General features: G+C 52.1%; 2 protein-coding genes across 13 annotated transcripts in view; one reads left to right on the forward strand and one right to left on the reverse strand.

Annotated features, from left to right (window-relative positions):
* The first annotated feature begins 1,270 nt into the window (after positions 1–1,270).
* Positions 1,271–5,912, forward strand: Alkbh2 (alkB homolog 2, alpha-ketoglutarate-dependent dioxygenase). 5 transcript variants are annotated; one of them, XM_087578597.1, is made up of 4 exons: positions 1,271–1,587; positions 1,710–1,954; positions 4,094–4,292; positions 5,585–5,910. In XM_087578597.1, exons 2-4 carry the CDS (start codon positions 1,741–1,743, stop codon positions 5,889–5,891), a joined length of 720 nt encoding a protein of 239 aa, XP_087434723.1. In that variant the 5' UTR covers positions 1,271–1,587; positions 1,710–1,740; the 3' UTR covers positions 5,892–5,910.
* Positions 5,913–6,327: 415 nt separating this feature from the next.
* Usp30 (ubiquitin specific peptidase 30) overlaps positions 6,328–14,747 on the reverse strand; it is a 52,923-nt gene continuing 44,503 nt past the window's right edge. For 4 of the 8 annotated variants that reach the window (XM_087578606.1, XM_087578605.1, XM_087578604.1 and 1 more), the window contains exons 8-14: positions 11,666–11,725; positions 11,078–11,164; positions 9,780–9,860; positions 9,467–9,686; positions 8,701–8,821; positions 8,105–8,279; positions 6,328–7,537 (exon numbers count right to left, since the gene is read on the reverse strand). In XM_087578606.1, the coding sequence (XP_087434732.1) occupies positions 7,502–7,537; positions 8,105–8,279; positions 8,701–8,821; positions 9,467–9,686; positions 9,780–9,860; positions 11,078–11,164; positions 11,666–11,725 (780 nt within the window). In that variant the 3' untranslated portion in view covers positions 6,328–7,501. 8 annotated transcript variants of the gene reach the window in all.

Genomic DNA, 14,747 nt, shown 5'->3' on the forward strand with positions numbered 1-14,747 from the left:
GCAGCACACCCTGTAACCCCAGCATCTGGGAGGTGGAGGCAGGAGGATCAGGAACACAAGGCCCACCTTGGCTACATAAGTTGTTATAGGCTAGCCTGGGCTGCAGCTTCCAAATCTTAATTGCCTAGACTCCCAGCTTCTTAGCAGTTCTCCCGGCTGCTCGCCTCTCCCCAGCTGAACCTCAAAGGTCTTCACATGTTATGGTTTTTGTCCCTTACGTGGTAAGCTTCAGTGCTGGCTTGGGACTCTTCCCTGTCAGGTCCTCTGCCCCACCCTCCTACTCCCTGGCCTGTCACCCTGCTTACAACTTCCATGCCGTACAAAGTAATCTTGTTTATTACAGCGCGCTCTTTTGTTTCCAGCTCCAAAATACATTGTGGGTAAGACAGGACCTGTGCCCAGTTGGTGTGTGACAGTGTCCAGTGCTTGTAGGAGAGATCTGCTCATCACTGAGCACCCACCGTGTGCTCCCATAGGCAGCGGTTCATAGAGACGTAACACTTTCCCGCTGGTCGAGCGCCAAAAGGCATTTCCTCAAGTGAAATAAAATCAGCATTCACAGAAAAGTTTGATCATGATTATTTATAGTGATTTTTCTTTGCCACCGGGAGCAAGAAACGACCGTCACAGGTCTTTCCATACCAGGAATGAAAGAAGAAAAAACAGGCGCAAACGTCGTATATGTTTATACATACTATATACACCTAATGGCTGTCCTTGAAGCTAGAGATTAAAAAATGGGGTTATGGGGCTGGGGATTTAGCTCAGTGGTAGAGCGCTTACCTAGGAAGCGCAAGGCCCTGGGTTCGGTCCCCAGCTCCGGAAAAAAGAACCAAAAAAAAAAAAAAAAAAATGGGGTTATATTGGAGGCTGGAGAGATGGCTCAGTGGTTAAGAGGTCAAATTCCAGCAACCACATGGTGGCTCACAACCATCTGTAATGGGATCTGATGCCCTCTTCTGGTGTAAACAAAAAACAAAAAACCGCGGTTATATCTAAACGCATTGTGCTTACAAAAGGGAGTCAAACGCAAAACACATTTATTTGGAATTGTGGAGAAGAGCGAGCAGAAATAGCTGACAGCAGGCAGGGCCATTAAGTGGAGATGGTCAGACAATGCTGTGGCTTTGTCATAAGTGCAGGTTTACACACTGCCCCGGCCCGGACAGGTAGCAGAGCCATCAAGGTGGAGGCAGCATCCTGCAGTGTGCAGGGAGGCCGGCAGGGGGCGCTGCGCCCGGAAGTCCCGCGCAGGCGTGAGGGGCGGGGTGAGGGCGCCTGGGGCTGCAGTGCTGCCAAGATTCGTGCGTATGTGCAGAGCCCTGGCGCGGGTCGCCGCTCTGGACCCTCCCGTGGAGCACGGCTGCGTCCCCGTGCTAGCCTACCCCGCGGGGCGCAGAACAGAGGCACCCTGTTTTTCCGGGTAACTGGGCGAGCCCCGCTCCTCTGCGCCTGCGTCGTCCCATGTGTAGCCTGAAGGTTTGGGCAGCCGTTTGTAGCCTGTGCTCCCATTCCGGAGCGATCCTGGGGATGCGCGCTCTGGATCCCTGCAGTTAGGCTCCTGGAGCCTGAGGACGCGTGGTTCGGGTCCGCTTGTGCTAGGACGACTTGAGCTAAAGAGCAGGCCTGTGGGGTTTGCAAGCTCCCCGCCTGGCTGCTGCCCGCCAGGCACCTCCTAGGAGTTTTAATGCGCTCGTTTTCCTTGGTAGGACGCGTCTGTGGCTTGCGGGGGGCGGCGGCATGGACAGATTCCTTGTGAGACCGGACCGAGGCGACATCCAAGGGGCCGCGGAGGAGCCCGCCCCTACGGGAGAAGCCTCAGGCGACATGCAGAGCCCCGGCTGGCAACACTTTCGCGCGGAAGGTCTGAACTGCGATTACACCGTCCTGTTCCGCAAGGCCGAGGCAGACCAGATTTTCCGAGAGTTGGAGCAAGAAGTGGAGTATTTTACCGGTAGGCGGAGGTCTTACGTGTGTCAGGCTCGTGAGAGGACCGAATGCGCCGTCAGTAGGAGAAGCGTGAACTCAGGCTGTGACGGATTAGGTCACGGTCTAGGCACCTCTGGTTGTTAGGTTAGGTTAGGTTTGAAATACGAACTGCCCACGAGGTCTAACGAAATTACCTGGCTCCTGGTTGGAATTACCTGGGAAGTTAAAAACAACAACAACAAAACAAAAACAAAGGCAAAACAAGCCCTCAGATCAAACCATTTTGGGTTCTTTGTGATACTGAGTCAGAATAGCTGGAGGCGCAGCTTGAGCCTCGGTGATTTTACCAGTCTTTTGGGCCAGTAGTCGCTATTACTTGTAGCACGCACACGACCCCAGGTTAGACCCCCAGCATTGCCAAAACAAAGGAGCAATCACACTCAAGTGCAGCCAAGAAGAGACGGCAAGTAGCCAGGTACCCTTGAAGGCTGTTTAGTTAACCTGAACGCCTACTGCTGCCCAGAACTCTGATGGCCATGTACCTCGGCAGTCAGTCCAGCGTCTGAGGCGTTGCAGGCGGTGCAGTGTTGCCTGGAGAACACATGTCGGGAAGCTGCGATGAGCAGGCAGGGTCGGAACCAGCGGCCATAAGCCCATCTTTCAGGAATCACAGCTGACAAAACCAACCAGCCCCGAGGACTTCACTATGCCCTGACTTAAGGCAACCAAGATGAGGCTTTAAAGCATGAAGTTAGGGTGTGGTGGTGTGTCCTTGTCATTTCAGAGCTTGGGAGGTGGAGGCAGGAGGAGTGGGAGTTCAAGGTCATCCTCAGCTAACCGAGAGTTCAAGGCCCCCTGGGCTGCGTGAGATCCTGTCTTTTAAAGACCATAATTAAATAAATGTGTGAGATGGCTCTGTGGTTACTAGTAGACTAGCTGCTGTCCCAGAGGACCCGGGTCTGGATCTGAACACCCACATGGCAGCCCACAACCCTCTGTAACTTCAGTTCCAGGTGTTCTGATACACTTTTCCAGCCTCGGAGGGAGGGCACCAGGCACAGGAGTGCACAGACATTACAAGCAGGCAAAATAAAATACTTAAATACATGAACCAAAGTTTTAAAAGGGAAGGGGAGGGTTGGGGATTTAGCTCAGTGGTAGAGTGCTTGCCTAGCAAGCGCAAGGCCCTGGGTTCGGTCCCCAGCTCCGGAAAAAAAGAAAAAGAAAAAAAATAAAAGGGAAGGGGAGAGAGATGGCCTCAGGTGCCTTCTCCTAGGCCAAGTTTGGTTTGGGACCAGGGACAAAGGGACTATTTTACATACCAAAGCAGACCTGGCCTCCAGGTTCTCCCAGCATCCCTCAGTCCCTTCCTGGCATACACTGCCCCCAACTGTGATCTTTCCAGCCCAGGGGCAAGCTGCCCTTCCCCCAGAAGCTCTTCTATGTAATCCAGACTTTTTGGTCTCAGTGCATTCGAGCGTGCCCTTTTCTAGTTCTCCTCCCCCTCCCCCATGGTGACTTCACTGGCCCCAGTCCACTGAACTTGCCCCAGTAAACCTGCATTTAGTATAATCTAATCTGGCTTGACTCGGCTTTTCACCAGCAGCAGAAGGATAACCTATCACAAATCACCCATGGTTTTGTTTTGTTTTTAACACTTTCATGCATGTATATGATGTATTTTGGTTGTTTTCATACACACCGGATTCTGTCACCCCCTCACTCCTGCAGAACCCCTTTGTCCCAAGCCCAGTCATTCTCTTGGGTTTTGTTTTTGTGGCCCACTGGTTTTAATGCTAGTGTGTCCACATGTCTCATGTGTCTGCACATAGTGTGTCTACATATCTCATGCATCTGCACAAAGTATGTCTACATATCTCATATGTCTGCACAGTGTCCCTACATGCCTCATGGGTCTGCATATAGCATGTCCACACATGTTGTCTACATGTCTTGTGTCCACACATAGTGGGTCCTTTTATGAATACTTGGGACAGTGATTTAGGGTAAGAGGTCCCCAACAGGGCGTTATACATTATGAGCAGAGGGAACAAACACCACTTCTACTTCTCCCCCTTTGAATCTGTGGCAAGTGAGTGTGCTGGACTCTGCTGTCTGCCCCCGGGCGAGGGTCAGGGACGGAACTCCCATTTTGTCTGCACAGGTGCACTGGCCAAGGTGCAGGTGTTCGGAAAGTGGCACAGTGTTCCCAGGAAGCAGGCAACCTATGGGGACGCTGGCCTCACATATACGTTTTCTGGTCTTACCCTGACACCAAAGCCGTGGATTCCGGTTCTAGAGCGCGTTCGAGACCAAGTCTGCAGGGTGACAGGACAGACCTTCAACTTTGTGCTCGTGAACAGGTAACGCATGCTTCCTCCAAGGGAAGAGTTTGGTGCTGTGCACATCTGTGACAGCCCTTCTGGAGTGGACTGGGATGGGCAGGTGGGTGTGCCGCTCTCGTAGAGAACCCAAATTCAGTTCCCAGCAGATCCAACACCTCTGCCCTCCATGAGCACCTGTACTCACATGTATGAACTCCCACGAGTGCCTCTGCTCACATACACTAACCCACATACACACGAGGAGAGCTTGAATGTAGAAGTGAGAGGTTGGCTGGGTTGAGGATGGGGCTGGACTTGGGGCTGACCTGTGTACCAGGATGCCCAACATACCCCTGGCTTCCACCCCTGTAGGTGCCAGTAGCACCCTCATTGTGGTTCCATTATAGCAACCAACCATCTTGACAGCAGATTCGAGCCCTGAGCTAAAGGGAAAGTCATTTCACATTAGGTGGTTAGAGGGAGGCTCCTCCAGGCTGGGACTGTTGGCCTGGTAACTAGCTAGAGAGCTGGAGTTAACCAGTGTTCAGAGTGGTGCAGAGTGGGCTCAAGGTGTCTGTGAGTGGAGTCCCTTTGTTGTCACTGGAGATGAGAGCATGGAGAGGGTGTGGAGGGAAGGGGGGAGCGTCTAGGAGGGGGTGGGGGATGGTTAGCGAACATGGGGAGGAGTGTGACAGTTATTCCATCGCCTGACTGGGAGGCGTGGTTACTTGATGTGAGGTCTGCAGGTATTAAAAGAAGCACCCCTGGGGTTGGGGATTTAGCTCAGTGGTAGAGGGCTTGCCTAGCAAGCGCAAGGCCCTGGGTTCAGTCCCCAGCTCTGAAAAAAAACACCCCATGACCAAAGCTACTGTTATAAAAGAAGCGTGTCACTGAGGCTCACTTACCGATTAGGAGGGCGAACAGACAGGCTTGCCACTGTGACTGAGAGCTTTACAGCCTAATCTGCTGGCAAGAACGAGAGAGAGAGAGAGAGAGACAGACAGACAGACAGACAGACAGAGACAGACAGAGACAGAGACACAAGCCACAAAGACACACACACAGAGACAGGGCCTGGTGAGAGCTCTTCAAACATCAAAGCCCCACTGCAGTGACACCTACTGCACCAAGGCCACACCTCCTGATTGGTCCTAAATAGTTCCACTAGGGGGACAAGTGTGTCAACATGAGCCTGTAAGGGGCTGTTGTCATTCTTAGCAGCACACAGGGCAAGGACACTTGAGGCTGGGCTCAGTGGCCTCACAGGCTAGGAGGGTACAGGACCAGCATGCTGCTTCAGGCTGTAAGAATTGCCATTGTCCCCACTGTAGGTACAAAGACGGCTGTGACCACATTGGGGAGCACAGAGACGATGAACGAGAACTGGCCCCGGGGAGCCCCATCGCGTCCGTCTCCTTCGGTGCCTGCAGAGACATCCTCTTCCGGCACAAAGACTCTCGGGGGAAGAGGCCCCGGAGGGCAGTGGAGGTGGTCAGGCTGCAGCTGGCCCATGGAAGCCTGCTGATGATGAACCACCCCACCAACACCCACTGGTACCACAGTCTCCCCATCCGCAAGAGGGTCCTGGCTCCTCGGATCAACTTGACTTTTAGGAAAATTTTACCTACTAAGAAATAAAACATGTCTTTATTATTTTTATTGGTGTTTGTGTGGCTTGCAGCCAAAGGTACCGGATCACCTGGTGCTATAGTCACGGGTGGTCGTGGGCTGCTCAACATAGGTACTAGTTACGGAGACAAATCTGTCCATTTTTAATAACCAGTGTTGTGTGTTTTCTCTTTTTGCTTGAAGAAAGAGTCGGTGTTTGCTTTACCGCAGAGAACACAGAGGGGTATAAAAACCTCGGTACAGGGGTTGGGGATTTAGAGTGGTAGAGCGCTTGCCTAGCAAGCGCAAGGCCCTGGGTTCGGTCCCCAGCTCCAAAAAAATAAAAGAAAGAAAGAAAAAAAGAAAACCTTGGTACACCCAGGAGGCAGAGGCAGGCAATCTTCACATCTGTGGGTAGCCTGCTGTATATATGCCCTGTATAAAGGAGTAAGACACCACGCTGGTATTTCCTAACAAAACCATCTTTATTGCAATAGTACACAGCAGATACAAATGCTTTAGCAAATCCACACTCAGCAGCCTACAGCGTAAATACTAGCTTAACTTAAGTTTCTCCAGGAAGAAGATACCTACTGTGAATAACTTAAAACTAGGAACCATCATTGGTCACTATCTACTGTAATAATTTACAACATGAGGAAGGACATTAGCGCTCGCGCAGGCTGACACATCTACAGCCTGGGCTCACAGCGGCGACTGAGCAGCCTTGCACACTTTCCTCTTGGCCACCTCTCTTCTCGCTGGGGCCCACAGCCCTGCACAGTGCTCTAGGGTTACAGCCACTGACCTCTTTTGTGTTCATCTCAGCTCGAAAGCCAGGTCTGCTGTGTGGGGCTGCTGTGGTGTGGCGGTCCAGCACTGCATAGTCTCGAGTCCTCAGGATGCACAGTGAGACCTGATCTCATAGCTGACGGAGGCACATCTGGAATCTCTGCCAGCTCACCCCAGCGAAGAAAACACGGTCTAGTCTTACCTCAGTGACCTTTGGATAGGTCTGGTTCCCAATCTTAGACCAGAAGAGTCAGTTTGAGTTTGGTATCATTTTTTCTAAATTACACACTTAGCTAACACGGATTCCTCTGTGCCTGGCTGTTCATGAGGCTTGTCTGGAAAGGGAAGAGGCCCAGTGTACCTTCTGCTTACCGAGAGGTCACGAGAGAAAGAGACAGAGTGCGGCCCTGACGCCTGAAGGACGCACCTGCTACACTTCTGTCCAAACATCACACTGCTTTCTTCCGCACTGTGGGCTGAGAAAGCAAGGTCCAGAGAGACCGCGGCCCTGGGTTAGTGCCAGCTTTCAGGTGGCCCTGCCCAAGCTCTGCAAATCCTGTTGTGGGCAATAACATGAAGAGAGCAACCTTGTGTAGCCACCAGCAGTGCAGGTGACAGGCTCAGGAAGAGGCTTTCCCCTCATCCAGTGTGAGCTTGGCAAATGACCTTGATAACACAGAACTGAAGATCACAAAAGGCACACCCAAAGGTAGGTAGGTGTTCTCGAGGCTTAGGGGAGGAGACAAGGTTTTAATTAAGGAGCCCTGGCTGGCCTGGAAGTTGCAGTGATCCTCCTGCCTCAGTCTCTCTACATGCTGGGGTTCCGGTGTGAGCGAGCTGGCGCTGTCTCAGGCATCCTTGAACTGTTCTGGCCTCTGAGGAGCCTGGAAGGACAGGGCTTTCTCAGCCTCTCGCCTGTGACTCTTAGGTCATGCTTGGTCTCAGAACAACTGGAAACAAAGGCACTTTTTCTTCTCAATTGTTGCCTTTAATAATTCACTAATTCTTGTCAATAATATTTATGGGCCTCCTTATTAAAAATAAAGATCTATGGTGAAATGTCAGGGAGTCAGCCAAAGGCGGCCGTCCGAGAACACCTAGCAATGACAGCACAGAAAAGGGGGCTTCTGGGATCTGGCGGTTTTAATTGCCTGTGTCAAGGAAGAGGCTCCACAGACACAAAAGGACATCTTCCAGGTCACCCTGGCAGCGCTGTGGGACTGGCTCCCAGTGGAGCCTGCTCTCAGAATACAGAGGCTGAGGGCTCTGGAGGGCTGGCTTGCACGTGTACACGTGGCATGCCTTTGCTTTTATCCTGGACGTGTGGACCTCGCCGAGGGCCCTGGCTCTGGGCTGGCCTGTCACTCCTCTGACCTGTACTCTCGCCCCTGCTGCTGCACCCTGGACAGAACTCGCTCATAGAACAGCAGGTAGGCACTAGAGGACAGGACCTCCTGCAGGCTGGCCTTTCGGACAGTGTCATCGGAAATCCACAGCCACTGGTTGCTGGTTGAGAGAGGGTTCTTGGCAGAAGGTGGTGACCGTCTGTAGGTGACAAAGTGTCCAGAGTGCATGTCTCCATGGTGGACGACAACTGCCATCAAGCGGAAGAGGTACATGGAGGAGCTGAGAGGCAGGAAAAATACAGATTATGACAGACCCAGGATTTGCAGGCACAGGGAAAGCTTACAGAGCCCCGTGTGTTACACCACAGGAGGTGAGTGTGAGTGTGCACAAGCACACCTAACTGGTAACTACAGCTCTACACTTGAAGGACATGCACTGAGTGAACACACTTCCGACAGGGATGGCTACGGTCTATGCTCACTGCCTTGCTGGAGTCCCAGGAAACACTTCTCTGCAAACTTTACACATGCACACACTCGCAGATTTCATACACTCCTGTGATTTTTACTAAGAATCATTTCTGTCTTGGTAATAAACAGTGTCATTCTACCTCAATGAAAGAGGGAATTACCCCACAGTTCCGTGTTTCCGACACTGAGAACTGCAGAGCCATGGGCAGAACTCCTCGGCCCCTCCTCACCTGTAGTCAGGAGCCACTGGTAGAGGGAAGGCCATCGGAGAAGGCAGGGCTGGCAACAAAGACGGGGAGCAGGCGCCATTCATAAAAAACTGTGTCTTGGGGGCCGCTGGCTGACTCAGACCTGTAGGGAAACGTTAGAGACGGCAGCTCGTCTGGGCACACACTTCCCTCTGGCTTCTGTTTAGCTGCAGACAGGGTCATAGCATGCAGTCCCACCCGGCTCTGAGGTGATGCATGAGCTCAAAGCAAGATGGCAGCCCCACAGCATCTCCCTGCATAGTCCCCCACCCACACGCTCCCTGTGCCTTTCCATCCATGATGGCTTTCCTTTTATGTATGTTTCCACGTTAGAGATGAACAGGTAGTACTGCATGCCTGCCTACTAGAGCGCCTGTGGAGCCCAGCAGACAACTCTGTGCAGTCCGTCCTCTCCTTCCACCTTTACATGGGCACCACGGGTCCAGCTGAGGTTGCATTTATGTACACGACAACCCGATGCCTGCGGTACTAACACTACATGCTCATTACTGTGCAATTTAGTTCTCTAGGAAACGCTGGCTGGGACGTGGCTCAGAGCTCAGGAGAACACTTTCCTAGTAGAAGTGAGATGCTTAGATCTGGCCCTAGCCTGATAAAAATGAAAAGGAAGCCCTTGCCCTCCACCCCCAACCCTGCTATTGGGAAGTTAACCAACCATGCATGGCTAGAGTGCATGTGGAAAGAGCCAGGGGAGGGACACCACCTCCTCTCTGCAGTCCCCACACACCTGGCTTCGGGGCCGCCTGTGTGTCCTGTACTCCCAGGGCAGACCCTGGGCTCTCAGTGGCTTTGGGGCCATGCTGGCTGGGTTTATGTCCCAGGAGGCGGTACTTGTAGAAGTCCATCATCAGGAACTCGTTAAATTGCACGTGCTCATGCCGCTTCAAGGGCGTGCCTTGGCTGGACCAGCTGAGCCGCTGCAGGTGGATGCAGAGGCACTGTGGCAGCTGCAGGCAGAGGGGAGGGAAGTGCTCAGGTGGGGCAGGGCAGACAGAGTGCACAGCCCCAGTATGGTGGACTACAAGCACAGGAGGACCCACCTTTCCTAGCTTTAACTGTTTAACGAAAGTGGTCCTCTGGTGCTCCACCTTTTCCCCGTTCTGGGTCCCTTTTGCTTCAATCTGCAATAAAGAGACAGCGTGTCTGCAGGAGCCCAGGAGTGAGCTCAGCCCTCAGCTGAAGTCCGTTCTCACAGATTCCTCCTCATCAGGAAGTCCCAGGAACCATGGAGGGAAGACAGGAAACGCAACACTGAAATGTGAACTTTCTGAGTGCTCAGCAGCTCTGTGGAGAGAGGGCTGGATACGTGGCTCAGCAGCGAGAACACTTGCGGCGTTTGCAGAGGACCCAGGTCTGGTTCCCAGCACCCACATGGCTTATACCAGCAATAACTCCAATTCCAGGAGAGCCAATTCCTTCTTCTGACCTCCCTGACACCAGGCACGCACATGGGGCGTGTGCACACACATACACACGCAAGGCACTCACAAAGCCAATAAACCCCCAAGTCAGTTCTATGCGGATCCCCTAGGCCCGCCTCTCCCTCTCAATTCGGTGTGATTCCTCTGGAGTCTCACTCGAATAGCCTCTGGGGACAATTATAGATGTCTTGGACCTCCCTGCTTGAGAGAGCCTCAGTATCTGGGGTCCTTGGAATTCACCAGGCAGTTTCTGCTGATAGTAGGACTGGGACAATGAGTGGATTTCAGCACCTATGGCCCTGCCTGAAGACCCTCGGGTGGAGCAGCAGTCAGACCTGCACGTGGACAGCAGAGGGCGTCTGTGAGCAGCATCGCTCCTATCCTGCTCAGTAACTCGCCAAGGTTCCACTTCCTCCAAACCACAGCTTCCCCCTCAGGAATGTGCAGGGAAGCTCCCAGGTCTGGAAAAGTCACAAGGATGTGCGAGGCTCAGGAAGGTCCCTGGAACTTCCTGACTCAGGAGCCACTACCCGCACTCACAGTTATTTAAACCAGCAATAGAGGCGACCCTTCAATGGAGCTGCCTGCAGGTTGAGCAGGTTTTGTTGTTTTTGTTTGTTTTTGGTTTTTTTGTGTGTTTGTGATGCACCTGTGGTATGGATGCACCCCAGCAGCCCTAAATGTCTATATTTCTTCTGGATTCAGAAGGAAGTCAGGGCCGGGTGAAAAGGTGGACACAAGGCAAATGGGACAGAAGTACAGACAGGGGAATGGGAGCTCCACCCATGTCCAGAGTTTAAGGTGTTCCTATAAATACTGTGGGCAAATCAAACCTCGTGTGGGAACAAAATCACAGGTAGCTGCTCTGCAAACCAAGGCAGGGGAGGGCAGTGCCTGGTGTCAGGAGGACTGCATACCTTTGTACAGTTGTCACACACAACGTCTCGCACCGACTCGGATGAGATGAAGTGGTGAAGGCAGTGGTCCAGTGTCAGTGGGTGCCCCTAGAGCAGGAGCAGGCAGTTAGAACAGCTCAGAAGAGCTGCACTGGGGCAGACGGCCTCCCAGGGTTGTGTCTACAGTGTTCAGGCTTCAGGTACACATGGGCGCAGTCAGTCCCTGCTACACTGCTGACAGGCTCAGCGGGGTGGGGTAGTGGGAACCGGGCACCACACAGGCTCAGCGGGGTGGGGTAGCGGGAACCGGGCACCACACAGGCTCAGGAGAGGAGCAGAGCTGAGATGTACACCTGCACACAGAGCTACAATCTTAGAGTTTAAGATTTGTGCACAACACACAAGTGTCCAAATGTCAATGTGTCTTTGGTGAGATAAATGGTTATCTTCTCTCTCCTACAACTAGGCCCTTAGATCAGAGCTCAATGGCTTAGCTGGTCACACATCTCAATGACAATTAGTACTGAGCCATATAAAGGTTACCCAAGGCCCCTTTGGACTGAAAGGTGTCCAGAACAGATTCAAATAAGCCACAAGATCAGTACGTACCCAAGTAGCAGCTGGAATACTGAGGGAAAGGCTATCAAAGGTGTCAAACCGAACAGGGCTCTGAAAGAAATATTGCAGAAAATCAAAAGAGAGCTCAGCATCAACAGATGGGGCGGAGTGAGGTTCGCAGTCAGACGGTAACGCAGAGGAACACAGTGCACAGCGGCATTGAACAGCAGCAGGAAATCACCCTAGAGTATGTACCCGGTCCAGGAGCTTGGGAATTTTTTTCAATATCCTAAGGAACTGGTACCAACTACCAGGATTTCCATCAGATCCACTGATGGCCCCAAACCAGGAGCAGCTGAAGCCTGGGAGTCATCACACAGTTGTGGGCGTCCAAGAAGTGAAACTGCATTAAAAAACAGAAGCGCAGTGGAGTGTGTGAGCGTCTGCACGGGTGGCCTTGCTGTGTCTGGAAAGGAACACTGTGTAACACGGGGGACAACTCTAAGCAGTACCACTGTGGGAACACCCGTCACATGTTTCCTAGATTAAAAAAAAAAAGAAGACACAGTGGCCATCAGCTCCTTACCCAGCCTTGCGCTGCTGGCCTTGCCAGAGACAGGGAGAGAAGACATAGAAGGCAGAGAACTCCCATGTACACGTTAGCCACTGTGAAGCCTCCACGAGAGGCTCAGGACAGTGCTGGCCCTGCATTCACAAGGGCACACCCTGGGTTTAGTCCCCACAGTGTGAAAAGTAAAGTGAGAAATAAATTTTGTAAAATCTCAAGATGTAAAACGGAGCAACAACTAACCACAATCCCATGTACAGGAGACAGCGGGAAATACAACATTTCCAATTCTCCCTGCAACAGCTTCAAAATACAAAGAAACGCAAGGGGAGAGCAGAGCAGAGGCGAGTGGCCAGGACATAGCAGGGACTATCATATATGAACCTTACTTCTCACAAAGGGTAACGTGTTAGCCACAGGTGATGTCAATCAACACAAGGCAGCGGAGAACGCTATACAACACGGTGCCTAAGAGCAAGAGAAGCCTCTGCAAACCACAGGCCTGGTGGGTAAGATCCAAATACACAAAACACATAAATCAGCAGCACGCACGCCCCCAAAAGACCAACACCTGTGACACTCATACCTGGAAGGGCTCCCGAGGCAGGAGGAGCAGTTCGGAGGTTAGCCTGGGCTACATGATACCCTGCTCCAAAAACAACCAAAAAGGAAAAGAAGGAAGGGAAGGAGACAGATATGAAAAGAGAGAGGTACGGAGGGAGGAAAGGAAACAGGCAGGGAGAGACAGAGGAACTGAAGGCAGACAAGCAGATCAGCAAAGGACTCAAAAAACCATTATTCCAAGAAGCCCAGCCAGGGGCAGACGGGCGTTACAAAGGACAAAAAGGTGTCTGCAGGACGGCTCAGTGGTCAGGGCTTACCTTGTAAGCATAAGGGACCTGAGTTTGATCCCCAGAACCTACATTAAAAAAAAAAAAAAAAAAAAAAAAAAGCCAGGCATGGTAACACACACACACACACACACACACACACACACGCATGTGCATGCACACACACAACACTAGAAGCCTGAAGGTGGAGACAGGCACAGATGAACCTGAGGCCCCTAGCGCTCACTGCCTGGCAGCTTAGCCAACTTAGTAAATTCCAGATCACTAAGAGACCACATCTCAAGAAACAAGTGGCGCTCAAGGTTTACATTTGTCCCCCATGACCATGCCATGGACAAAGACAAGATATGCTGGCAAAGGCTGGAGAAAAGCAACTCTGCTTCGTTGTGCTAGGAACTGGGCAGCCACCGTGGAAATCAGAATGGAGACTCTTCAAAAACTTACAACTAGAATTGTCTGGTCACCTGCAGTCCCAGACCTTGGGACGCTGAAGGCAGAAGGATTGAGTATCTGGACAGCCTGGACTACAACAGTGATAGTCTGTTTGAGCCAACCAACCAACCAACAGAGTCAGCACAGGCTCGATTCAATCCTCTTTCGGGTGTGAGGGAAGAGTAGACAAGCTCAGCCCTGCACAGACGCTGTGGCTCCATGCGCACAGCAGCGCTTGCACAAAACCCAAGGCACAGAAGCAAGCTCAGCACTCACCACAGGAAAGGGAAGGAAATGTGTGCACGATGGACACTCGAGCAGGCAGCACTGTGCATTCTGACCACACAGATGAGCCTGGGGCACGCCCTAAACAATAACTCCCTCGTGACCTCGCTTAAGGACACAGACTGGTGACTTTCGAGGTGGAAGGCAGGATGGGGAGGTACCCTCAGGGATCTGGCGGCCAGCATGGTGACTGCCTTAAACAAAGCACACTTGAAACTCACTGAAGGGCGCTTGACGAGTTGTCAACATTCACACACTAAGGGAACCTGAGTTGTCACCACTTACACACTAAGGGAACCTGACAAGTGTTGTCACCACTCGCACACAAGAGCCAGAAGATGCCTGGCCTGACCGTGGTAGTCACTGGAGTACATCTCAAACCACCACTCCATACTCTGCACGTCTCTGTGAAGTTTGCTTGTTAGTTATTCCCAGTGAAGCAGGCAAAATCCTGCAGTGAGGGTTGAACTATACAACGGCAGGGAAGGCGAGAGTCAGGAGTCAGACAGGACAGCACTCGAGGCCTTGGGCACCCATGTGGAACGGTGTGGCTGCTCTGGAGAATTATGGGGAAGCTCCTCAAAAGATTGAATCAGAGGGTTGGGGATTTAGCTCAGTGGTAGAGCTCTTGCCTAGCAAGTGCAAGGCCCTGGGTTCAGTCCTCGGCTCCGGAAAAAAACAAACAAACAAACAAAAAAACAAAAAGATTGAATCAGGGTACCTACATGTGGCAGCTGCCAGTTCCTAGGCATATTCATTCATTCATTCATTCATTCATTCATTCATTCACTCACTCACTCACTCAAGAACACATCCCCACAAAAACCCCAGGGTGGAGACAACGTAAACGCCCCTCAACTGGCAGTGAACAAGGACACTTGTCAGGGCCATGGGACACAGCAGTGCCAGGTCCTAAAGAGCAGGAGGTGCTGGTGCACGCACCCCAAAAGCGAAGGCCCAACCGTCCTGACCCTGTAACCCAGCAGGTAGAAACTGG

Source organism: Rattus norvegicus, chromosome 12 (genome assembly GCF_021556685.1).
Source record: "Rattus norvegicus strain SHRSP/BbbUtx chromosome 12, alternate assembly SHRSP_T2T, whole genome shotgun sequence".
Classification (NCBI taxonomy): Eukaryota; Metazoa; Chordata; class Mammalia; order Rodentia; family Muridae; genus Rattus; species Rattus norvegicus.

Coding starts and splice junctions, on each gene's coding strand:
- Alkbh2 (XM_087578597.1), top strand. CDS start 1,741: ATGGACAGATTCCTTGTGAGACCGGACCGAGGCGACATCCAAGGGGCC. Junction 1,955..4,093: donor AGAAGTGGAGTATTTTACCG/GTAGGCGGAGGT, acceptor TTGTCTGCACAG/GTGCACTGGCCAAGGTGCAG. Junction 4,293..5,584: donor AACTTTGTGCTCGTGAACAG/GTAACGCATGCT, acceptor TCCCCACTGTAG/GTACAAAGACGGCTGTGACC.